General features: G+C 35.2%; 1 protein-coding gene across 4 annotated transcripts in view; it reads left to right on the plus strand.

Moving 5' to 3' along the window:
* The window catches only part of SH3KBP1 (SH3 domain containing kinase binding protein 1), a 136,154-nt gene that overhangs the window by 93,497 nt on the left and 14,851 nt on the right, over positions 1-27,806 (plus strand). For all 4 annotated transcript variants that reach the window (XM_088144857.1, XM_088144859.1, XM_088144858.1 and 1 more), the window contains 7 exons: positions 5,395-5,470; positions 10,057-10,151; positions 13,880-13,981; positions 15,866-15,917; positions 17,735-17,815; positions 19,013-19,175; positions 23,361-23,446. In XM_088144857.1, coding sequence (XP_088000983.1) covers positions 5,395-5,470; positions 10,057-10,151; positions 13,880-13,981; positions 15,866-15,917; positions 17,735-17,815; positions 19,013-19,175; positions 23,361-23,446 — 655 coding nt within the window. The remainder of the gene's footprint in view (positions 1-5,394; positions 5,471-10,056; positions 10,152-13,879; positions 13,982-15,865; positions 15,918-17,734; positions 17,816-19,012; positions 19,176-23,360; positions 23,447-27,806) is intronic.

Raw genomic sequence — 27,806 nt, forward strand, 5'->3', positions numbered from 1 at the left:
CTGTACAGTTATACTTTGGTAAATACACAGACAATGGAAAAGGATATGTAAATACACTGCAAATAGAACTAGGATATCAGGTCAGATAGTTCTGCTCTGAGCCTTCTATGCTGCTTATCTTCTGGTAAAGAATTTTAATATGGGTAAACACTTAAATTTGATTGTCTGTTTGGAATATGAGATAATAGAATGCATATATTCACCAATATTGTAACTCTGGATTTATTTAGAAAATGAGGTAGGGAATTAAGTCTATTTCTTACATCACATGAGATACAGAGAGGAAAGGAAGCAATCCTTGATGTCTCCTGTGGACTTAATTTCCACACTTTTATCATCTACTCTCTAAACATGGCCCCAGTGTTAGAAACGGGTTGGTCTAGGAGTGAAATGATCAAAACCAGAATATGTAGAGAAGTAAGGCAGGGAGGGGATGTATTTCCCACATATGCCTTTAATTTTATGTTTAAACATTATTTCACATTTATTTGAATGTGAGAAGAGACATTTGATTAAAAGATGAGAGAACTACTGTAACATCTAGTTTGCTACATATATTCTACAGCTATTGTTTTTATATACTGTATACATAAAAGTAAAACTAGAATTGTATGGTCAAATGACAAGGCACTGTCTATGAAATCTCACTGGCAAATACATAGGTTTAAATGGAATTGATATATTTGGGGTTAGAGAATGTAGCATAACATGTTTAAAATGAATTTAGATAACATAATTGAAAAATACCATATGCAAGGAAATCAAATAGCTTTTAAATTTATTTTATTTAGCTCATTTCTCTTGATTTTGTTTTATTATTACAAAGCAGTGAAGAATTCAGTGCATTGATTAAGTCTTCCTTTGCTTAGAATTTGTATGATTTGGAGGTGAAGTGTTTGTGGAAGTGCATTTGTGAGAGTAGGAATCTAACCTACTCTAAATTCTTCTAAAGTAAGAATTTATGAACCAGGTTCATAACTTATTTAATGAAATCTGTAGTGGGGATGAGATCTATGGAGAGCCAGTTTGATGTAGTGGTTAAGGCATCAGACTAGAAACCAGGAGACTGTTTGTTCTAGTCCCACCTTAGGCATGAAGCCAGCTGGGTGACCTTGGGGCAATCACTCTCTCTGTCAGCAATAGGAAGGAGGCAATGGCAAACCACTTCTGAAAAACCTTGCCAAGAAAACTGCAGGGACTTGTTCAGGCAGTCTCCAAGAATCAGACATGATTGAATGGATTAAAAAATGAATGAGTGAATGAATGAATGAATGAATGAATGAATGAATGAATGAATGAATGAATGGTGGGGATAGTTAAAACCTAGCCCCTGGCTAGCCACATTGCTTCAAGAGGAATGTTAGAGAGCAACTGTTTTGTATGTGTGATATGCCTGAGGAAAAAGGCAGAAGGAAGAGGTTAACAGTCCCATAGGCAAAGAACAAGCAGAATGGTGGACAAAGAGGCAACACATGAAATCCTTTTCTCTCTATGTACACTCCACTGCCCCTTATGGTCAATAGATTGTAAGGGGAATTCACACAATATGTAGTTTAGCTCTTGAGTTTATACATTTGCTAAATAACTATTACATTTTGGCATAATCTGTCCAGGCTAAACTGGTACATTCCACTCTTCTGTATTCCATTATTAATTTAACTACAATAATTTCAATATAGTCTTCTAGATAGAATTACGAAAAGCAGTAACTATTTCTTGTTCAAAAAAACAAACAGGATCATTATTTTTCCTAATATTAGATGATTAAGCTGTGTAATAATCATATTTTTAGACAAAATGTTGCTGTTATATGATATAAATTAAAGTTGTATTTGTACAGACTCATAAATGACAAGCTAGGAAAACATAAACATTTCTTCAATCTTGCCTTTCTTAGTAGAGGGGGCCAGAAAAACTGGTTAGTTTCTCCAACTGTATATTTTTTTCCATCTCTCCACCCACTTAATATTTTGAAATCTGTATCTAAAACTGTCATGATTAATTACTGAAGACTGTAAGATTATATATGCACCAATCTGTTTGCAATATTTGATTGTGAAATGTGTTAGCAAAGACTTGTCTTTGTCTTTTAAAACCTCTGAGGCCATTTTTCAATGTTTAATGAGCAGTAGTCATTACAGCGACTGACAGTAGAATTCAACTAAGGCATTAATAAACAGACCCTTGAGAATTAACCTGTATAGTAACTCCATATGCTGTGTCCCCGTTGCCATTATAACTGTGACCATAGGGATTGTTGTCTGGAAGAGAATTATTTGTATAGATTTAGTAAAGGTAAACTTTCCTTTGGGTCAAACTCAACCTATTAAACGTTTGTGACCAAATAATTATTAAAAGTTAGTAAAGCTTCCCTTAAGGGGACACGGTGGCGCAGCGGCTTAATGACACTGAAAGTTGCCGGCCAGAAATGGTCGACACTTCAGCGGTTCAAGCCCAGCTTCGTGCAGCAGAGTGAGCTCCTGCTTCCTCCCGAGTTCCTGTCAACCCAACAGTTTGAAAACTTACATGAGTAGATAAATGGGTACTCTCATTCCGGTGGGAGGAAAAATGCTGGCAGCACCTTGCAAAAGGAGTCAGGAGCAGTTGCCGGTAGCGCGGAAGCCGCGCTCGCCTGAAAAAGGTGCGAAGCAACGGAAACCCCGCCTCCTGCGCTCTCCAGCTGGGCTCTGCTCTAGGAAGGAGGCTCTGGCAAACCACTTCTGAAACACCTTGCCTTGAAAACTGCAAGGACTCATCCAAAGCAGTCACTGCAGAGTTGGTAACGACTGAGTGCGGATAAAAAACAAAAAAAGCTTCCCTTGAGTTTGGTAGTTTGTCAATTGTTTGCCATGTTCATTGGCCCTCATTGCACAACTCCATTTGATACTATATATTTTAGAAAACAGTTCTTATTCACTCCTCACAGCTGCAATTCTGTACATACTTTCCTTGGGAACAAGCCCTACTGAATGCTGTGCAATTCAGTGACTTTATGTCTGAATATATATGTATAATATTTATTTACAACAACTTTGTGTAAGTCAAAAGTAAAGCAGTAGTTATCATTGGGATTTAAAAGGGCATATTTTTATTAAAGGAACATTATCTAACTTCTATGGAGGGAAATCAAATCTAAGTCAAAGTGTGGAGATGCTTAAGTGGATGAGTATGAATAAATATCTTAAATTCTTCTTGGTTCAGTTACCTCAACTTTAAGCTGTCATTTGGGAATAATATGTTCTCCTTGTAAGAAGAGAATAAGGTATGAAGAAAATACCAGTTGGAACCATGGAAAACTACTTGAATACTACATAAATATTTCCCAAACAAAAAAACAGAATTTTTCATGAACTTTCCAGCTCTGTGAACAATTTTCCATCTGAACCCTAATATTCACATAGCACCACACTGCCCTCATTTTTTTTTTTTTTTTGTATGTACTGGCCTGTGTGCTGAAGTAGTAATAAAAATATTTAGTAAATAAAACAAAAAAAAGTATAATTACTACACATTTAACAACAGTAATCTATTACAGAGAATCCAACAAGGACAATAGATGATCTTATTTCATATATAAAATTTATAATAATCTCTTGTATCTTTAGCTACATGAACAAAATATGTACAAAGAGCAAATATTTTACTTGCCCGTTGCAAATTCAGTGTTATACATTTTATAAAAGGAAGCTCTTATATTTTATTCTATCTTGAAGTAAAAGTATGAATATTTTTATCAAGTCACAAAGTCATTTTTCCCCAGAGTTGCGATAGACATTTAACTTTAAAACTAGATTACAGAATTCATACTTTTCAATAATTATCATAGGCATAGTTTCCCAAATTCCTTTTTTACATAAAGCAATACTCAGTGTTATGCTTCACAACATATAATTTGAAGGTCTGTTTTGAAATAACTCCCATAACATTTGGATATTTTTATCCAGGTAGCAAAGGGAAAGTAGGTGTTTGCAAGCAATAGCTGTAATTTTTCTTCTTAAAAATATTTTAGGTGAGAGGACAAAAAGAAATATGGCTAGTTTTTTTTTTAGTATTTATCACATACTCTGCTAATGAATTTGACTGTTAATTATGCTTTTTTTTTTCTTCCATAGTGAAGTTTTATCATGCAAGTGGGCATATCTGATGGCAAATCTGCTCTTTTGTTTAACATTTTCTTGGGCGGGGGAAGGGAATAAATAATACACATATGCACTCACACATGTATGTGTATGAAGTCTGAAGCTAAACCGAATGTTTCAAAGATTCCATGTAGTATCAAAGAATGTACTGGGATATAACTGACGCTCCATGCACTCACATTTCCCTTTGGTCTTTTAAAAGCTAGTCTAAAAAACTTGGGGAACAAAGAAAGATGTTGCGTGTTATTCTTTTGTTGCTTTATGAAACATAGAAAGATTGTAGAGGAATCCTCCCATGAATTCTCCCATGCTTATTTATTGTTCACTGCTCTGGAGCACCAGTGTTCTGTGAAGTTATGGGCATGACATCAGTGTTTGTAAATGGCCTTGGTCCCATTCCATGAGTGAGATACTACTGCACATGTAGAATAGTCCAAATATTGAGGTGATTCATCAGCTTAACCTGCCCAATCACGCTTGAAGATGAAGTTCAGTGCATGAGGAGGCTCCAAGAGTGAGTTTCTTCTTCTGTTGGAAGAAACCACTGAAGCTACAGTTACGTTCTCCCTGGTTATCTTGTGCATTTTAAAGAAGTTGAACTGCTCAAAGTCCCAGCTTCCTGCTTCATCTATTTGCCTGTAGATATAAAAGTAAATTGTAATATCTGTCAAATTATTTACTTCAAAACTGTTAATTTGATAGCAGCAAACCATGTTATATATCACATATAACCAAAGTTGTCATGTCAAGCTTTCATTTTCATTTTCTTAATGTTTTCATTGTCTCGAGTTGTTTCTCTTCAGTATGGTCAATCATCTTTAACCCTGTTTTTTAAACCATATATTAAATTTTATGAAGTAAATGTAGGTATTCAATACATATTAATATGAATTATATTAAATTGTATTTAAACAATTTTCAGTCTTACTGATAATTATTTAAACACAGAGAGCTTAAATATAGTTAATTAAGATAAAGTACAGTTAATAGTTACATTGGAATAAGCAGGTGTCAACAAAGCTTTAATATGACTGCAAATAAGATCATTTATTTGCCATAAATATGTAATAAGGTCACAAAGAAGCAGTTATTAACTGGTTAAAATATGTTAAGTTTAAGATAAGTTTTAGTTAAAATAGCTAAGGGCATTGTGGCAGATATTTAATGTTTTCATTGACTATTATGATTTGGATGAGCAAATAATGAGTGATGGTACTTTATAAATTACATTATTGAATTATTTTTATGTTTGCAGACAGTTGGAAAAAGAATGCCCACAGCTACAACAGTCCAGGAGGCGACAAAAATGGAATTGGACAGTAGAACAAAGAGTAAGTCTTCCTGCTTTTTTTTTTTTGTTGTTCCTTTCTGTGTTGGAGAAATTTGGGGGCATACCTTTCTTTTACAGACTGTAGAAGTGCAAACCACAAGAATAAGGATGCTACTCCATGAGCAGGATAAGATCAGAGGGAACTGCTTAATATTGCAAGACATTAGATAGGAAAAGCTTAGAAGGTTCCTATTGATTATAGTGCAATGAATTTTCTGGTGGGAAGTAAAAATTGAAACTTGTGGAGGATTTAAAAATGAAATAAATGGGAAGTAATGAAACAGTTTCTTTTATTATATTTAAAATGAAAGGTAAGTAAATCTCAGAATGACAACAGAGATGAATTGCTGATAATATAAAATTATGAAGCACAATATCAACAATTGCTGTTTCCCCATCAAACTACAGGTAGTCCTCACTTAATGACCATTTGTTTAGTAACTGTTCAAAGTTATGGCATTGAAAAAAGTGACTTAGGACTTGTCCTTGCACTTAACGACTATTGCAGCATCCATGTAGTCATGTGATTGTGATTTGGGCACTTGGCAACCTTTGCACATTTGCAGCAATCACAGTGTCCCACAGTCATGTGATCGCCAGTTGCAACCTTTCCAGCTGGCTTCCAACAAGCAAAGTCAATGAGGAAGCCAGTAGGAGGTAACAAGATGCGGTCACATAATGTTTCACTTAACGGCCACTTTGCTTAGCGATGGAGTTGCTGGTCCCAAAGAAAAAGACTTTATGCAACACAATCACATATATTTTAACTATGGATGATCATGCTTAGAATCCAAAGCTGAAAAGTACCTCTTACCTCCTTAACTCAAATGTGTAATTTCTTGGGATCATATGACTACTAGGTGAGCCCAGGAAAAATCATAACTTCTTTAAGGAGGCGTTGACCTACTGTGGAGTACCTTTTTGACTTTGGATTTGAAGCAATGAATATTCTCAATTTTAATTGAGAACTACATCCTCTAAGGCTGATAACAATCTAAGCAAAGAGCTGGTTCAACTTGAAAGAGTATACTAAAAATGCTGTGGCTGGGAACACTATAATACTATATTCACTAAGATAACAGAACCATGCAGTCATTTCAGTCTTAAATTTTTCCATTGATAATTCTGTCACTTCCGATTCTGAATGGAAGCACAATGCATTATCTACAAATATTTTAATCTTTATAAAATGCAGTGTTTTGATATAACACATTACATATGGGAAAATAACACAGCACTCACACATATTCATTATGCCTGTAGTTAGTTGATTCCTAAATTACCAGTGACATGCATTGAATATAATTTTTAATTGAAAGAGAGACATAGTATTATAATATTATGCTCTGTTATTTTTTTTTATAGCTCTCTGGTTATCATTTGGTTCATACATGGTTCCTATATATCCTACATTTGGTCCTGGGAATCTAAATCCAAAATCATTTTCTGTTCTAATGCAATCATCTAGCGCACAACCATGCAGTATGTGTAAGGTAGTTGAAGTCACTGTTTACAGTGATATATACTATTTTGAATGGCACATTGATTTCATTTTCCATGTTAAGTTCCCCCTAAGAATTGTGACCAATGGCTAATAATGTGTTCCAAGCCTGACATTGTATTTGGTCCCAGTATTGTTAAGAGAGCCAATTTGGTGTAATGATTAAGGCACCAGGCTAGAAACCAGGAGACTGTGAGTTCCAGTCCTGCCTTAAGCATGAAGTGACCTTGGGCCAGTCACTCTCTCTCTCAGCCCTAGGAAGGAGGCAATAGCAAACCACTTCCAAAAAATCTTGCCAAGAAAACTGCAGGGACTTGAACAGGCAATCACCAGGAGTAAAAAAGAAACAACGATCTAACCCAAAGGCACACTTTTTAAAAAAATTGTTACTCATAGCATTCTGTGAAAGACTTTGTCTCTCTTGAGATTTCTGATTTGTTCAATGCTAGGCAAGATGTCTTATGCCCTAAATAACGTTTCCTTTTCTTTTTTTATAAAGTTTTATTTTGAGATGAACATAGTCCACTAGTTTGAACCATTTCTCCTCATAGGTTGCAACTATCTTTTCTTTTAAATTCAAATAAGTAAATACAAATCAATTCTTCAGCATACCCATCTTTGCTCAGAGGCTTGTAGATTAAGCATAGAAATGGTCACGTATCGTATCCTTCTCTAAGTGACATTTTTTCATATATGTTCCATGGCCTATTTCTAGCTTGTTCTCATTTTGGCAATTAAAATAATTCATCTTCATTTCCAATTTCCAAAACATGAATTATGCCAGCCTTTCTCCCCCAAATCATCTTAAAATTTGCACCCCCTCTCCTTTTTAAAAAATATTCTTAAGCTAATTGCTGTTATCCAGCCATTGATTACATTGTAGCTATTCTTGCTATACTCTTCCAAAATACAGTGGTACCTTGGGTTACAAATGCCTCTGCTAACGAAGTTTTCAGGTTGCGACCAGCTCCGGCCGCAAAAATTTATCTTGGGTTATGAACTCCGCCTCGGGTTACGAGCCGGATCCGCAGCCATTTTCCGCCGTGACACGTGGTCTGCGGCCATTTTCCGCCCATTCCACGTGGTCCGCGGCCATTTTCCCGCCTGTGCCACGTGGTCCGCGGCCATTTTCCGCCCATTCCACGTGGTCCGCGGCCATTTTTCCACCCGTGCCACATGGTCCGCGGCCATTTTTCCGCCCTGCAGCATGGTCCACGGGCGTTTTTCTGCCCTGCCGCGTGGTCTGCGGACGCCGGAACGGATTAGCGGTAATTAATTGAACCTTATGGGAAAATTTGCTTCAGGTTGCGACCAAATCGGGTTGTGACCAGAGTCACGGAACAGATTAAGATTGTAACCCGAGGTACCACTGTATAAAAGCAATGCTATTTCTCCTTTGTTTTTCACGTCCTGAGTAATAAACAGTGTGAACTTCTGAATGAAAGGGTCTGATTCCAATCTATTGGTAGTCCTCACCTAGCAACCAAAATTGGGACCAGCAACTCAGTCATTAAGTGAAATGGTCACTAAGTGAAACCATGACTGTGCTTACAATCTTATTTCAGCTTTCCTTTGCTGTACAGACTTGCAAAGGTTGTAAATGTGAGAATTGGTTGCCAAGTTATTTTTTATCACCATCGTAACTGTGAATGGTTGCTCTCTGAGGCAGTCGCTAAACAAAGACTACCTGTATTTCAGTTTGCTAATGCCTAAGATGTCAATGTGTAGAAATTTAATCTTTCACTATGTTGAGGTTTCCCACATTCATGCTTCTTACATTACAGAATTCCATGTAATTCTGTCTTTGCAGCGTTGGATTTTCTTTTTCTACATGGCAACATCAACATCAACAACTAGACATCCCAAATAGTGTTAATCCAGCCACATCATTAACACTATTAGTATTCTGAAAGATCCTCAGTTCTTCCTCAGTAGCATGTTGAGTGTCATCCAACCTGAGGGGCCCATCTTCTGGCAGTGTATTGTCAATCATTTTATATTTATATTTTCTATCCATGTGGCTTTCTTGGCAAAAATACAGTAGTGGTGTACCATTGCCTTCTCCTGCACAGTATGATTTGATGCCTTTGCTATTGTCACTTAAGTATCTTCCACTGGATTGCTGCTGCCCAATATAGGTGTCTGTTTGCTTAAGCTGAGCAGCTGGGATGACCTTCATGCTTTGGGTCACCCTGCTGGGATTGCATGTTTTTGGGATACCCTCCCAGCATTCCTCACTCATCCCACTGCCACCCCCCTAACAAGCAGCACAGCATGACTTAGGGTGGGGTATCTATGATACTAACCTACAAATGTAGGCAATGGCATTTATCACAAAAATCGATAAAGCTATGACTGGTTGTAATGGGCTGTGAAAATAACCTTGAGGGACAGGAAGAAGAGCCGCAGCCAAGACAACGGTCAGATAAAAAAAATCTGAAGCCAAAGCAGAAATGTAGTTTGAGAAAACATCTCAGACTTGACCCTCCCTAGTTCTGTTGTAGATAAAGGCAAAGAGGAGCGCTTTCATACTTGCAAGATTCTGTTACTGTAACCCTATAATAACAGTGGTTTTAGTATTCATAACTTTGTTTTCCAAGTGTGGTCTATCTCAAAGGGCTAACACTAGTTGTGAATACTTTAAGAATATGAAATGAAAACACATATTTAAACTGCAGTTTTTTTCTTTTATAGAAGTAAAATTTGGACTGTGATGTTTTTATTCTCATATCAAATGGAACATGTCAGACATCTTAAGAATTCTAGTACATTTACATTTTTCTTTGCATAGAGCCAGAATATTCATAAAAGTAGTGGACAGACTCCTCCATTTTCATATTTATAAAGATTCTTCCTCATAGCATCAAATTCAGAAAAAGAGTAGTATTGCCATATAGCAAGGGTTTAACAAAACATTTCTGACATGAATTGCAGCTAATGACTATTTCTGCAGAAATCTTCATTACAGTTCACTGAGAATTATTTTAATATAATTCTAAAATTTCTTGACCTAGCAAATTTCTCTTTCTTGACATTCATTTCTGGAGTTGGTGAAGTGTATTGAAATATGCTACTTTTCCTTTTAGTGAAGGAGTACTGCAAAGTTATATTTCCATATGAAGCACAGAATGAAGATGAATTGACCATCAAAGAAGGTGATATTGTTACTCTTGTCAATAAGGTAAATATACACTTTCTGTTTAAAAATAGTCATACCATTTTATAGAAAAACACTGCATTGGACAAACTGATCAAACTGAGTACTTGTGTTTGAGCATGATGCCTGGTGTTTGGAGCGCATAATTTCAAAAGAGCTAGTACCATAAGAAAATATCACCATGGCCAAAGTGGGAGAAAAGATCGAAACTGGATGGACTTCATTTCTTTATGCATTAGAGACAAGCAGTTGAGTCTGCCATGTGGAAGAGCCATTAGTTTCCAGCTAAGTACATTACTGAAAAACCTAGTTGGGAGCATTTCAGTTGTTTTTAAAATAAAGTATGGAAATAATTAGCTAATAATTTACTATAGACATTGAAATCTTAAGAACAGCCTATCAAACCATTTCTATTAATACATAATAAATGTAAGGTAAAAGTAAAGAGTACTATTTAAGCTATTTTATTTCAATATTAGTTTATTTCCTCTCTTTTTTTCAAGAGACATTTGGGACTATTCTGGTCTTGAAAAATGTAAAAATCCTGTTCAAGAAGAAAGCTGAGCAAACAGATACAAAGCTGAGATTATGGACCTCATAATTCAAATATGCAACCTGTCTCTATATTTGACTTCCGTATTTGAGGACTGGAAGGTGGCCAAAATAACTCCAATTTTTAAGAAGGGCTCACAGGGAGATCCAGGAAATTACCGGCCTGTCAGCTTAACATCTATCCAGGGAAGATATTGGAAATTGCCATAAAGATAAAATTACCAAACATTTGGAGGCACAGATCTTGCTGAAGGATACCCAACATGGCTTCAGTAAAGGAAGATCTGTTAATGAATCTGTTAAAGCTTTTTGAAGGTGTGAATAAACACGTAGATAAGAGCGAGCCAGTAGACATCATCTATCTAGATTTTCAAAAAGCCTCATCCCTGAGTTTAACAGTCATGGGATAAAAGGGCAGGTTGTCTTGTGGATAAGCAATGGCGAAAGTATAGAAAACAGGAGTAAATAGACATTTCTTACAATGGAAGGATGTAACTAGTGAGGCTCCCAGGGTTCTGTCCTAGGACCAGTGCTTTTTAACTTTTTATAAATGATCTGGAATTGGGCATGATTAGTGGAATAGTTTGCTGATGACACTAAATTGTTCAGAGTGGTAAAATCAATAAGAGTCTCCAAAGAGCTCCAAAGGGATCTTTGCACATTAGGAGAGTGGGCATCAAAATGGCAGATGTCATTCAATCTGAGCAAATGTAAAGTGACCCACATTAGTGCCAAAAATTCTAACTATACATGCAAACAAATGGGATCAGAGCTAGCAGTGACTGATGAGGAAAACGAACTTGGAGTAATGGTAAACAGTTTGTGTTGACACAATGTACATCAGTGTTTTTCAAACTTGGCAACAGCATATTAGGGATAATAAGAAATGGTATTGAAACGGAGATGCCAATATTATAATGCCCTAATATGTTTATTTGTTTGGTTGGTTGTACACACACACACACACACACACACACACACACATCACTGCCGGGCTCCCAGAAACTCTGGGCAGTTCACAGATAAAACACGCATATCAATAAAATGGTACAATGATAAAAACAACAGAAGATTACAAAACCGGACAACCACCAAGCAACCTACATTACCCAGAAGGAGGCTTCAGTCTCCCTCACCAAAGGCCTGGGCAAAGAGCCAGTTCTTCAAGGCTTTCCAAATACCAGCAGGGTGAGGGCCATCTGGATTTCAGGGGGAACCTCATTCAAGAGGGCAAGAAGATGCACTTCCAAGGTCCTGATATATGGCATTGTTTAGTCAAAGGCAGCACACCAACCCTACTGGATCAAATACTATAAATCCTAAATCTAAATCTATAAATAATTACAAAGATATTATAAATACAATTATAAATCAGTGGTGTGAGCACATCTGGAATATTGTGTGCAGTTCTAGTCACTGCATCTGAAAAAAGATATAGTGGAGCTAGAGAAGGTTCTGAGGAGGCCAGCTAAGAGGCTGGGACTGCTTCCCTATGAGGAAAGGTTGCAACATTTGGGGCTCTTTAGTTTAAAAAGGAGGTAAATGAGAGGGGATGTGATTGAGGTATACAAAATTAAGCATGGCGTGGATAACGTGGACAAGGAAAAGCTGTTTTCCCCTTCCCAGAATACTAGAACCAGAGATTACCCAATGAAATTGCGTCCTAGAAGAAGCAGAACAGACAAAAGGATTTTTTTTACACAATGCATAATTAAACATTGGAATTGCTACCAGAAGATGTGATGCTGGTTACCAGCCTGGCTGGCTTCAAAAAAAAGATTGGACCAGTTCATGGAAGTCTTGGGGATCATTAGCTATTAGCCTTAATGGCAGTGTGACTGCTTCTGAAGGCCATCTGCTGGGAGACCAGTGGACTTCCTAGTGCAGTTGTTGGCTACAGTGAGGACAGGCTGCTGGACTATTGGCCTGGGGTCCAATCCAGCAGGGCACTGTTTATGTTCTTATGTAGTAGGATCTATTTGACTTTTAAAGCAAAAACAAAACTAAATCTCCAAGATCCACCAGTGAGAACTATGAATTAAATGATACACTTTGAACTTAGAGAATTCTAAACCTACAACTTTATTTTGAATACCAGAAGTGAATGGAGGGATCATTCATATAAATCCAGTCCTGATGACTAGTCTCCTCTTCCTTTTTCACTTATTAAATTCAGCAGTAAAATTTTGGTGGGAGGGGAAAAGGGTCATTTTGTTGTCATTTTCAAGTAATGGGTAATTAGGAATCCTTGCTGATCTATTTCAGACCACCAAGAGACTTGTCAGTAAGTCCCAGTTTTCATTAGGTTGGAGCTACAGCCTGAAATAATTTACTTACTTAATTCTCTTTAGAGAGCCAGTTTGGTGTAGTGGTTAAGGCACCAGGATGATGATGATGATGATGATGATGATGATGATGATGATGATGATGATGATGATGATAATGTGCCATCAAGTAGTTTTTGACTCCAAGGAACCAACTTAATCTTATGCTTGCATGCACTTTTACTGTCCAGTTGGACTACCGTACCTAGGATGCAGAGATCCAAACAAACCATTAGATGGCAGCAAATAAATTGTTTCCAGTATTTATTTTCATCATATAGTAATCATCCATAGTTTTGCAGATCAGATATGTTAGTTCCACCTTGAAACTTTGGGAGATGAGGCAGAGAAAGCTAGAAGGTGGCAGTAGATGGAGAACAAATTTTTAAAAATCCCAGATATCTGGACACCTATTTTCCTCTACACCATCAAAATAATCATATTTTTATAGCATGCTGATATACAGGTGTTACAGTTTTAATTATTTTAATTAGTTTAACCTCTTTGAGTTACAGGTTATATAAATAGATCAGTGGCAATGAGAGTTCTTCAGCTAGGTACTATACTGGTAGGTTCCCTTATTTTGTAATAAACCAGTGTTTCACAAAACAAAGGGGGCCCACACAAACCTGAGAATGCAGTAAGATCCTTCATATATCAGTAAAAGCACCACATTGCATGTGGAGAAAATTCCCACTTTCTGAAGTAAGTGCTATGACTTTTCAGTCAAAATATTTATATACAAATATGAGCATGTTTATATCATAATAACCACTGTTTCCATGTATTTGTCTATTTATTGTCAGTGCACAAGGGAAGAGAATCCTGATTCATGGAATAATTGTCTTTCAATATACACTCTTTCATGTTTCATAGGATTGCATTGATGCTGGCTGGTGGGAAGGTGAACTTAATGGTAGAAGAGGAGTATTCCCTGATAACTTTGTAAAACTATTACTTCCTGATTTTGAAAAAGAGGTGAGAGCAACTTACCTATTATTATAAAGCATATTAACTTTTACATAATTTACAAATGTTGCCTTTCATTTTGAACCCATTATTTATAATATAAATAATTTATATTTATAATAAATTATAAATAATTTATTTATAATATAAATAATAACAACACATATAAATAATTCATTTTTTAAAAAATCTCAGTTAATGACAATAACTGTGGAGGCCAGTATCTGTTATGCAACTTTTTCAAAATCATTTAGCTAGTAAAACCAGTGATAGCAAGTTTATTCTGAAAGTTCAGGTTTTACTTTAATGTCGCATATGAAGGAATAGCTGGAAACTTGCTGAATGCTTAAGAAGTTGCTATATTGGTCCAATTAATATTAGAGGAAAATGTGATTAATAACGACAATAAACATCTTTATTGAAGTGGAATTATTACTGAAGTGGCAGATAGAAAACTTGAATCATCTTGCCTGATGACATGCTGATTACTATGCTTCCCACACTTGTGATGTAATGTTATCAGTAGAACTACATTTAAATAGGTTCTGGTTGGCAAATACTTTTCAAAATTGCAGGCACAGCTCTTTTCCAGATCTATCTGGATATCCTGGGAATTGAACATGAAAAATGTACTATATGCACTTTGCAGTTCCCATATTAATGTGTACACATAAATTTTATAAAGCTTGCTACAATGATAATGAAATCAGTCTTCATACAGATATAAGAAACTTAAAATAAATATGGCTTATGAACAATTTGTGTCTTGTAGTACTCAGCATGTTAAAATATTAACAATGACAAGTTTTATTTGCAAGGCATATTGTCACACTTACAAATACATATAGACACACATATATTTTCCTGTAGTTCACTAAATTTGACAGTTCAGGAAAAGGAATGTTATACTTCAGGCAATATTCCTTGTGTTTAAAGAAGTATGAATTTAGTTGAAATTTCTAAAAACTAAGATATTGTTTTGGCAAACTATGACACAAGGCCTTCCTTCTTTTTGTTGTTGTTGTTGTTGTTGTTGTTGCCTTTTCAGTGTGACTTTACCTTGCCAATATTCATAATCTGGTCTTTCTAATTGTGCAGATAGATATGTACAATATAAAATATAACTTACAAATACAATACACAGTATTCAAAGTATTCAAACTAATACAGGTTAGCACTCTTGTTCAATAAGCAATTGACTCAAGAATAATCTCATCACAGAGGATTTGGGGATCATGACATTTAAAAGATTATTTTCTCCATTATGAATCTTCTCATATGTTGTAATCTCCTCCTGAAGAACTGTTGTATTTCCCATTACTAGTAGACATCTGTTTGGTCAAAACATGTGACAGATTTTTTTCTGTATTGATTGTTGAACTCCATCTCTATAGACATTAGTTTTCAGCAGGACATTAAAATATGTCTGCGCTATTGGGGATCAGATTATTTTCAATATAACTCATTTTTCTGCTTCTTTTAAAATATGCTTATTTCCTAGTATTAATTTTATCATTAATATCAAGTTTTCAAACAATTATACAAAGTTTTATAAAATAAAATTTTACACTTTGGCATTTTTAAAATAATACAATCAAAAGTTTAAGTTTAAAATTTTTATTTAAAATCCACTGTTTTTATAGTGTCATTTCCCTGTCAGGTGTGAATTGCCATCTTTCACTGAGCTTTCTGGCGACTCTTGAGACTTTATTCTGCAAAGGCTTCCATAATCTGGCCTTTTTAGATAAAAAAAGGGAATATTAATATTTTCTTACTAATAATTAATACATTGGCTCATTGGATACATCCAAAATTGAAAAAAAGTATTTCCTTTACTTCATTTAGTATTTCCTTATTAGTAATCCTATATTTATTCATTTTCTTTTACTTTAGAGACCTAAAAAACCTCCACCTCCTTCAGCTCCTGCTTTCAAACAAGGATCAGGTAATTTACAGCATCAATAAATATGCCTTTAAATTCACAACATTTGTGTCTCTTAACAAGCTCTCAGCTATATATACCATGCCATTTTAAATAGTTAAATTGCAAGTATACTAAACTGCTCTGGAAGATGCTCATCAATGAGAACCTGAGAATAAATTCTAATTTCACATTTATTAGGAGCATAGGTAGGTGCAAAACTGAATTTTGTTCCATTTAACCAAATTAAGGAAGGTGGAAATTATTGTTCACACACCAGTATTGATTTTTTTATAATGTTGTTAATACATTGCCATTTATTTAATTTAATCTTACAATTGAGCAATTAATAAGAGGCCTGTTTAAATTATTCTGTGGCAGTGATACATTTGCCATCTTGTAGTTAAAGGAACATACTAATGATAGCTATTGGTTTGTTAAAGCTGCTATTAAAATTAAAGTCATTTGCTTTTTAAATACTTTGCTCGCATCCTAAGATTTTCACTTAGAATTATCAGTTACTAGAAATGGTAAATATATGATGAAGTGAGCTGGTCACTGTTTCCATAATTCAAAAAAAAAAAAAAGAGTGCACATAATATATTTACTGCTTTTTGTTCAAGCAAGTTGTAATTATCAAAATAGCAACTTCATCTATAATATCCCCTCCATGCTTCTCTTTTAGTTCTCTCTGCTTGTTAAATCATTCATCTGTAATATTTCTTACCTGCTTTTCCTATATCACTGAACTCCTCTATCATTTTCCTCTATCACTGAACTCCTCTGTCACTGAACTCAAGTTAATAAAGTTCAGCATGCATCCTTCATCATATGACTTCAGGTCATAGCCGAAAGAATAAAAGAGAAGAAATACAAAATAAACTCCTGAAACATATTTCATGTATTGGAGTTTATAGGGACTGTAAAACAAATAGAGGAATAGCTGTAAATACAGCATTCTCCCTATTTTGAATATATGCATAATTATGATTATGAGTAAATGTTAAAAGTTCAGCCAAACTGCATGCAAATAAAGGCATATTATTTATTTCCTGCATTAAAATAAATCCACTAAATTTGCCTGGAAATTGAGGAGGCAGCTGGAAGGGCATTTCTATATCCTAGTAAGCATGGGAAATATTAATTTAGGATGCTACACTTCATCTTTGAGTTGTGGATTTACAAAAACTTCTACCAGTTTCATTCTCTTGCTCCTGCTATAGGACAGATGACTTAAATTAAATTAAAGTAAATTAAAGTAAAGTAAATTAGTCAATTTGCAACATGAGGAATAAATATAGCACAGTTATCATAGCTGTCTTAGCTTCAGCTACAGTAAAGATAAAATAAACCTTGGGCAATGCTGAAATATTGCTGAAATGTCACTCAGAGACTGACATCCAGTAAGAATTACTGTGATGGATCATCATTAAGTCATATAAGCAGACCAAAGCAGTAAATCTCCTTTTCCTATTATGACTTATAGCAATGCAAATTACTTCTTCTGATTTTAAGTTCTGGAATCTACTTGATTTATTGTATCTGACACAGTGGACCCAAATTTATCAGAATTTGTATATTAGCCTTGAAGATACTATTGTCTTCTTTACTTAAGTTCTATATAATGTTTTCTTGGAAAGATATATATCTGACTTTAGTTACCCTATTTTTATGAATTGTCTTTTCAGTTGAAATATTCATAAGTAAAAACAGGTGTATGTGTGTGATCCATAGAGAAAGAGTCTATCACATTTTGTGTGAAGAACTACTAAATTAGTGAAGCAGAAAAAATAATCTTTACTGTCTGCTTTTTAAATGGTTAACTTTGTGCTTCTTGATAGCTACTACAGATAGAAAGCATGAAATTAAAAAGGTACCTCCTGAGAGACCAGAATGTCTTCCTCATCGAACAGAAGAGAAAGGTAAGAATTGTACTTCTGTTTGAAAATTACTTTATATCTGTATTTTAATCTTTCAACTGAGAGATAAGTTGCTTTAACATCTCGTCTATGCTAACTTTTTGTTCAAAGAAAAGTTGGTAGAAAGATTTTGTTACAGATGATTTCTAGAACAGGAATAATGGAATTCCATATTGTAGTATGTAGAAATTAACTTGTGGCCATGACACCTATGCCACCAGTTCTGTTGTGACCAAAATTTCCCACTTGTAAGATTCCTTGTAAAATAGTGGGAGAAGCATCAGCAATGAAGCATGGTTCTGTGAGTTTCTCTTCCAGTAATTAAAACTGATGTTATTTCTCTCTAAGAAAGTCACAAATGTTAAATGAAATATAAATAACCCTTCTTGAGAACATCCAAGGCTATTCCAGTATAAAACTTTTGATTTTCCAGATTTTGATCCAACAGAACTTGGATGCAACCAGAAAAAGTGTACTTCTGTCCCAAAAAGCAAGCAAAGGCTGTTGCTTCTCAAGCAGTCTGGACAATTGACATCATTTGCATTATTATGTAATTGATTATCATTGGATCAATTTATGCAAATAATTACATTTATTACTTAACTATGCAAATGGAATAAAACATCAATTAAGATTGCAAATGAGGTCAGTTACCTATATTTGAATTTAATAGGCATTTGGATTTAACAAACACCCCTTCCCCCCAACTGGTCCATTAAATCATTAAATTCATTCAGTCATTAAATTCTAGTTCAAATATTAGCTGTGAATAATTATCTAATATCTTAGAATATAAAAAAAACGGATGTAAAATATTTATAAATTTCAGTTAAATTTTAAGAATTCCTTTGCATTAATAATATTCTTAAATTAGTCAACAATAGCAAGTTAATAAGATTCACATTTATTATTGTTGAAAATAACAACTTTGAAAATTTTTTAGCATGCATAAAATAAATTCTGTTTTTTTAAAGCGATATGCAAATCGGTTAATAAAATTATCTTAATAATAATAATTTATTAAACTTGTATGCTGCCCAACTCTCAACGACTCTGGGCAGCTAACTATAATATATTTCCTGGCACAGTAAAACTGATAGAAGTTTTTTCTTTTTCCTTTTGTTGGTTACTGTAGCTATTGTATATGATCATTCTTCTTAAAAATGTCTTTATTCTTTTGGGTGGAAAATTGATTTGAAGAAAGACCAGAGAGAGAGCAAAAAGTGTTAGATTTACAGAAGCCTTCTGTTCCTGCTATACCACCCAAGAAACCTCGACCACCAAAAACAAACTCTTTGAACAGACCTGGTACGTTGCCACCAAGAAGACCAGAAAGACCAGTTGTGCCTCTGATTCAAACAAGGTATTTGACATAATCACTTGTTTTTAACTATAATGATTATGTGTAGTTAACTTGGTATCAACCCCCCCCCTTTTTTTTTTTGTGCTTTCAAGTCAGTGTTGACTCCTGGTGACTGCCTGGACTAGTCCCTGCAGATTTCTTGGCAAGGTTTTTCAGAAGTGGTTTACCCTTGCCTCCTTCCTAGGGCTGAGAGTGAGTGACTGACTTTATGCCTAAACCAGGACTAGAACTCACGGTCTCCTGGTTTCTAGCCTGATGCTTTAACCATTACACTTAACTGGCTCTCTCTAATCAACTCATTATTGGCCATATAAATAAGATTTTATTCAGGATGATCTGTCCCTGACTTGGCATTTTAGGTCTCTTTATAGTGCATTCATTGTTGTCATTATTGAGTTCATCCACCTTGCTGTTTAGTCATTGTGAGGGAGTGAAGTTGGGAAAAGTAGCTGCAGCCAGGCAAAAACACTTCTCACCCCATTTCCCTCATACATTCATTCATTAGCTCACAACTTTACTCACAAGCATCCAAGCCGTGTTCCAGCTGCCTGTGATAAGTGAGCCACACCCTGGCGTTTTCAAGGACGGCCGAGGTCCAGAGGCAGCCCACCCAGGCTCTTAGCTTACAAAAGCAAATGCTAAGACAGAGTGGGGAGGTGTGTGTAGGAGGAAAGGTGAAAAGCCAACTGCATACAGACAGGGAACTGACATCTGGAGGTTGGCAGCTGTTACAAGCAGGCAAGAGGACTATCATTCAACTGCCAGGACCACATGTATGGTGAGCAGCATATCCTGGTGGAGTCCAGCCTGGAGCTTGGAGCTTTGTTGGGAGCTCAGTAGCAACTAGAAGAAGAACAACCACAATGAAGCAGCACCTCATCCCAACTAGAGTAAGAATGTTTGGAAGGAGGCAAAGGTTGTATGCCACTTTACAGGCTTACAGACTTTTGCTTGAACTAAATATTAAAGGACTGAGTATTAAAGACATTTACATGGCAACAACACCTTGCAAGTCCTAGATGGGTGGAGAGCAATAGTCTGTTGTTGGGGAAGGTGTGTGCAAAGCATTTTGTACAGATTTGCTATGCTGTGGTGTGTCCAGTGCTTGGAAAGTAAAGAACCCTCACAGTCTTCCTTTTCTTTCCTTCCATTTTTCCTAGCATTATGGTCTTCTCAAGGGTGCCGAGTCTTCACAAAATATATCCAAACTTTGGTAGTTTGAGCTTGGTCATTAAGCTATAAATGAAATAAAAAATGCAAATTGGTTGGAGTTGAGAAAATTATCTTAACACAATTATAGCATATGTATACTTACTGTCACAGTAAACAAGTTGCAGGTTTATTGGTTTTGCTTTTATTGGTTATTGTAGCTCTTGTGAAAACTCTGGATTGATTTGTTTTGTGAGCCATTTGTTTGTTTTTTTGGCTATCAGTAGTATTCTCAGGAGACTTCTCCAGCACGAAAGTTCAAAAGCATCAGTACTGTTTCTGTCCTGCTTCTTCAAAGTCCAATTTTTCTCATCCATGGTGTTACAGGGAAAACCATTGTTGACATGAGTCTAATATTTCTAGCTACAGCATTTGAATATCCTTTCCAAAGCCTTCATGGCTACTCTACCAAGGATATATTGCATACTGTATTAAATACATTAAGTATGTAATGCAATAAGAAAGTGTTAAACTGTAATCTAATATAGAGTTATATGTATTACTTATTGTTTCCAGTTAAACTTTCTTTGATAAAGGAGTATAGAATTGCATCCTTAGTTCCTTTGGCGGTCTTACAAGATTCCTGCCCTTGGGAAAAGCAACAAAAAATAAAGATAAAATAATTTTATGATTTATATAAATATCTTTAACAATCCTTATTAAAAAGATGGTCAGCCCAATCATAGCACTTTGCCACCTGAAAACATGAATAAATAATTTTGATTTATTTTATAATGATAATTGTCTTCGATTGCCAAATAAGAAGACTGTGGCTTAGCTTTTGTAGTGACATATTTGTTTAATAGCGGAGAATAATTTTAGTTATAAAGTCAAGTATAGGAGTGTTTATGTGAAAGAAACCTATTTCTCCATATTGCTGAAAATCTTTCAGGATATAAACTAAAGTCACATGTTGACATAACCAAATCTGATTGGTTATGGGATATGAGCCTGTTTCCTAAGCAACTTCTGATTAGTTTGGTCTGTTTGATAGAGATGATGACATAATGATCACTATATCCACTGTTTGCCAGAGGGTTTCTGAAATTACTTATTGAACCAATAGGCTCTGTCTGCCTCCATGAAAATTAGGCATGTCTGTTATTACTTGGCAATATTGGTATCATTTAAAAATAAAGTCAGTGTTAAGTTAGCTGTTTTGTATTATCAAAAAGGAAAGTGTCAGACCTGAAATAATTGTCATTGTCAGGATTTGGTTATGGTTATGGTTTGGTTTTGTCAGTTATCATAGACAAAAACCGTTCTTGTTCTTGTGAGTACTGTGTAAGTGTGGAGGAATAGACCCTCCTTCTTTTAAATATGAAAAAAATTAGATTCCCTGGGATGTCATTTGTAATACTTGTTGGAAGGCACAGTTAACAAGGTAGTCTTAGAGGGTCTGAATCAAAAATGAAGTCATTGTTCTTTATTTTACATTGGTCAGACCAAATCTAGACTATTGACTCTAATTCTAGCCACCACATTTTAGGAATGTCCAGAGAAGAGCAGCCAAGCTGATAAGGGGCCTGCAAGGAAAAAATTACTAAGAAGCGCTGAATATGTTTAGCTTAGTGAAGAGAAGGACTATATGGAGACATGACAGCTGTCTTCAAGTATCTGAAGGGCTGTCATCTAGAAGACACGTCAGAATTGTTCAGAGTTATTCCAGACAAGGTGCAATGGGTTTAAATTATTTTGGTTGGAATCATGGAAAAGAAAGTCTAATGGTAAGGGCTGTTCAACAATGGAACAATCTGCATTACAAGAGGGGGTGACTCTGTGCTGGCGGAGTTTAAACTGAGGCTGGATGGCCATCTGTCAGGAATGCTGTATCATTAGATTCCTGATGAGACAGTGGGTTGGCCTACATGATCTCCAACATCCCTTCCAAACATTACATTCTATGATTCTATGAATGAGTGCATTGAAAAAGAAGACACGTTCTCAGAATAAATATTATATCTACCAGTGAAAAAGATGCACTGGACTATTTTGCATCTTTAACTTGAAGGAAAAAGTAAGAATTCCATACCATACAATCTAGAATGAGACTAAACCTATTTTAAGAAAGAATGACACCAATAGTCATTAAAGTCACAGAAATAAATATGAATCTCCAATAAACATCACGGGGGATGTTTTATTAAAGAGCTGATGTTTTGGAAGTAAAGAGCCATCCATTCTGTCTAATCTGGGAATAGATGGTACAATTCATAACATTTTATGCCATGGTTCTTTTTCTTTATCAAAAATATAACAGAATTCCTAGCTGTTCCTGAGTTGAATCCTCCAGACACTAGGGACTAAAGGAAAGCCGATGTGTTCCTTTTGATTCTACCCATTTATACAATGCAGAAAACACCCATTTCAGACAGTCAGTAGAAGGATATTAGTAATTCAAACCCTCAGCGCCAATACAAATCATGCTAAAGGGTCTATGGGTAGCAACAGAACTAGGGAGCACTTAACAGTTTTGTTGCAGCTGGGCACCTCATATATTTTACAGTTGAGTTTGTAGCATATTTTATCTTTCACATAATAGAATAATAACTGAATTGTCATTCCACTATACGCTATACACCTAGGGCACAATAAAATGAAATTCCGTTGCAGCTGGCTCACAATTCCAATCAGACACTAAAAGTGTCTGATTGGAAATGATGATTGAGAGAGGCTGAAATTATTTTTCAGATTATGGATAAGTTATTTTCAATATCAAGGCACAGTTAATATCTAAGACATCGTTTGGATATTAGTGTGTCTAAAATAGGTCCTTTTGACAGGTGTTAAAGAGAAACGAGATAAGGTTAATCCAAGCAGTGTGCTGCTTTAGGAGAGATGGCTGACCCTGACAGCTTGCTGTGACACCGGGGTGGGCACAGAGGAACGCTGCTTTTTCCCCAGTTCAAAAGATGCATGCTAAAAAGTGTGAACGAAGCAATTTAAATGAACATCTTTCTTTTTTTCTAACTGCAGGAATGATATTCCAAAAGTAGATTTAGCGAGCTGTTCTTTGTCGAGCACCTTAGAAAAAGAATCCACAGAAAGAAGCAATGAGATTGGTAAGTAGAAATGCATTTTATACATATGACCAAGTTGCTAAATAAAAACAGTACTTCTGAATTTTAATCACTAGGCATATTTATTGTAAAATCATTGTATACATTGTATACCTATGAAACACAAATAATTTGGCACATAATATTTTAAATGTTTGTGATCTTTTGCATGACTAAATACTATTTTGTTATTTAAGTTATTAAAACTAGAGGGTTCTTTTTAAAATTTATCTGAAATGGTTGCTGTTTCAAAAGAAGTAGTAGAACTCTGTAATAGCTTCAAAATTAAGATGCCTTTTTGAAGCATTTGAAGCATGTTCCCTATCTTGAGAAAATTAAAAACAAATGGACATTTTTACATTTTTCACAAATTTGCTGTCCTTAAGAAGTGTCCTAAGTTGTAAAGATAGTTCAGTTGTGCTGGAAAGCGAAGAGTTCTGCTGTGATCACATATCTGTTAGCAAACCAAGTGTCATTTTCACATGGAAATATTCTAGTATCATCTGCTTCAGTCACTCAGTTCCGTAACAACTGGGCTCCAGCAGACATGGTTTTGTAAGAGAAGAATCTTGTATCCTAAATTGTAAGCATTACTACATAACATTGGTAGCGTGCTCTGTTACTTTTATGATGTAGTTTCTTCAGGAAGCTCATATTGTTAAAATTAAAATAGGCCAGTAGTTAATCTTTCTCATTTTGGAGTAGCATTTTTCATAATTTTAATAATATGTTTTAATAGACAGTTGTTCAAATAATAAGCTATGCCTTTTTAAAAAGAATGATTTCATAAAATGAAATTACAAAAAGGTTTATGTGTTTTGATGTGTATTTAATATTCTGCTTTTTGCTACCCTATGTAAGAGTTTTAGGTTCATTTATTCTTAAAAATGTGTAATATCTAATTTATGAAAAAAATGCCATCAGTATACATTTTTAAAATTTGTATTATATAATTATACTTTCATATTCAACAAAATTTTAAAATAAGCTAAGAAGAGGTTTCATATTAACAGGTAAAGTTTGACTTTTCCTAATAACTAAATGACAGTAATAGAACAGTTCTTAAATTGGATGAGATGCTAGTTCGGTATGTTTAAAAGCCAGTTATGAACCATAAGCCAGCCTTGAACTGATGTCAGTCCTCCAGATGACTTGCAGCTTATACAAATTGGCTGTGGGTGGAGTCCAACAGATTTGAGAACATTAGTTTAGATTGAGAAGAACATAGAATGCTAACATGCAGCATCATGGTTTTCTCATCTCTGAATCAGAATTACAGTTGCAATATTTAGTTAACATAAATGAAGTTCATAGCAGTAAATGAGAATAATAGTGACAGAAAGTTAAAACACTAACATTGCTTTTTATTGCATGAAGTTGCTTGAAGTATTTTTGTATTGGTAAGATTTAGAAATAGTAAAAGAAAATAAAAGCCATTTTTTGAGATATAGAATTAGGTACTAACAAAAATGAAAGCATTATGTGTCTGTTGTCATGCTAGAGAAAATGTTTAAAATTGTCAATCATTTGAAAATGGGGGAAAGAAATACAAAAATAGATTAAATTATTTATGGGTAATGTTAGAGTGGATTTGAGGGCAGGTTGAGGGCAAAGGGGATGAAGGTGAAATATATGAGAGGTGAGAAATGTTCTCACCACTGTCTTGTAAGTCACTTGGCAGTGATATCAAGAGCCTTCAGCTGCAGTCTGAAGTCCAACTTTATGCAGGAATTCAGCAATGGTGAAGCAACAAAATGGTCATTACGTATACCAGCTCATTTCATAGGGAGGGAAATAGAGAATAGTATTGCACTGTATATTATATAGTATTGCAATAATATTGCACTACTAACCAGAAATGTGAGGTTAATTGGATTATGGAAATATTTTATTTAACATGTCACATGGATATCGACCTTGTCATATGCGTATGAATGTAGCTCCCCAGAGGATGCATTTACTTAATGTAATTTTACTGGCATGAAGACTTTCAGGTATTTATATTAGAGCAGAATTAGGGAAAGGCGTCTAGGATGGATTGTGAGTATTGTTTGTTTTTAATGTGAGTATTGTATCAAAGGGACTTTTTTCTGTGTTTTATCTATGACTCACACCGACAAAGCTTGGGAGAAAAAGCACTGTTAGTCCTATTGTTAAGTATGTGTATGGATCTGTTTCTTTTCTCCTCACACTTTTTTTTTCTTTTCTTTTTCTCTACATTTCCAGTGGTGCCTTTCTTTTTCTTTCCACTCATATTTCTTCAAGCTTTCCCCATTTACATCCCCTTATCATGGGTAATTCTTCTTCACTTGATGATGGTAAGGCTGTTTTCACCTTCTGTCTGTCCTGTCTTTTTTCGAGAGAGAGAATGAATGGCATTTGCTGCTCCATTCTCTTGGCATCTTCTTGTTTGCTTTGTTGTAGTTATAATTGTTTAGTAAACAGAGCCATTTCATACTGGCCAGTGCAATGCTTCTGAAAATATTGCACTTCTTTATTATAACATTGTTTCTTAGCAACAGTAAAACTCAAATTTTATGCTGATAAAAACATTAATTCCATCTTCTAATATAAACTAAAATGTTTGCAACTTAGTCAAATGCAGTGGTTAATAGACATGCATTGACAATATTTTGAGAAGTAGCAAAATGATCTTACAAGGATTCTGTGCTTTTGTAGGAGCCTTTTAAATAAGAATCCATCTGCCTGTTAGTCCAATGGATTATTGCCAGGGAACGTAACTTTAAAAACACTATAGCCATATGAATAACATCAGCTTTCCTACTAACGATTTAGTTTGTGAATGTCCTTGCAGATTGAGCCAATTTTAAAGGTCGTTCTTTCATTAAATATATGACCTAATCTCCAAAGAAGGAGCATGAATTTTACATGGATTAAACAAATGCCAAGCATTAGAATGAATTTATTTTATAGAAGGAAAAGTTGCAACCCAGTGTACAAATTGTGCCCCGCACAAGGGCACTGAATGAGGGGTATGCTAGTTGCAAGGTTAAAAAAAAAAATTAATGGTGGGGTGAGTGCACATGCTAGGTAGAATTCTGCACAAGGGCACCTTGTATATTGGCAGCGCCCCTGCTCAGAATTGTGGTAGCACAGCAGTGTAATTTTTCACCTTTACACATTAACATTTGTGGAAATGATTAGACTGTGTTTTGTAACATTGCAAATGGATCCTTGTTTCTGGAATTCTTTGCACAGAAAAATACAAATTAAGACTTTCGAGTTATAGGATAAACCTTGTAATTGGTTTCAGTTTCCTTTGATTCCTATTATTTTTCTGTGCTTTCAGTTTGAGAACAGCGTAGTTGTTTTTAACTTGAAAAAGAAGATTGTAATAGAAAATGACATCTCAAAAAATAGCACAATATGCTTTTTAAAGAAATAGCTTGATCTTTTTTTCACTGCTGTATTTTCAAGGGACGGGGGAGATGCTCCTTCTGTTTTAATGTTGTATTTGGTTTGCCATGACAAAGATAGCTTTGAAGTGTCAGATTAGGCACTTTCATCTCTGCCAATTCCTGAAAATGTTGCCTCTTTTTCCCTTTGTTTTTTTTCATTTACTTAGTTGGCTTTTTGCAGAAAAAAATCTTTAAATAATGCTGCATTATTTGGAGTTATTTAGAGTTTTAATTCTGGTCAGGGGTTTTATAATTCTGTTTTACTCTTTAGAAGGATAGACTACAATCTTCTCTTTTTAAACAAATATGTATCTAAATTGTTATTTTAAACATTACTGAAATATAAAAACATTTCAAGGCAAAACATTAATGCACAATACCCTATATGTCTTACATCAGACTATAGTGTGTTCATCCTGAGTGAAGTAAATGTAAGAATATCTTTGCAATCATACTTGCTTTAGGGCTCTTTCTCATAGCTTTGTTAATGTGCAGTTCTCCTACCTTGAGGTGGCCGAAAAATATGCTGGCATAAATGGCTGAGCCCTCAAGAACAAGATGAGGGAATAGTGCTGTCCCTACAATTTCAGTGCAGGTCAAGTTAAAGAAAGTGATCAGTCAGTTCCTCTAGCTTTGTCTGCTTTCCCACCAAATGTCCCCAGCGGTCAGGAAAAGCGCACATCCATCACTCTCCTTAAGGGGGGCTGGGGCTGGATTTGGCCAAGAGGCAAGTTTTGACAGGGGGCTAGGGCTAAACTGCAGTCCTAATTCTGTTTTTATGTGTTTAGTTCTTGTGCATTGAAAGTGACATGGGTTTAGCCCTCTTTTCTGAAAAAGTGCTATTCTGGGACAGCACAAAACTGGTGTTTAAAAGTAACCCGGTAAAAAAAGATTGATGGGCCTGGGAGATGAAGTTTTTGCATGTCACCTCACAGTCCTGCCCC

This window comes from Python bivittatus, unplaced genomic scaffold (genome assembly GCF_059951505.1).
Source record: "Python bivittatus isolate LINGU-HERP-01145 unplaced genomic scaffold, Pbiv_v1 ctg000350_np1212, whole genome shotgun sequence".
Taxonomy (NCBI): Eukaryota; Metazoa; Chordata; class Lepidosauria; order Squamata; family Pythonidae; genus Python; species Python bivittatus.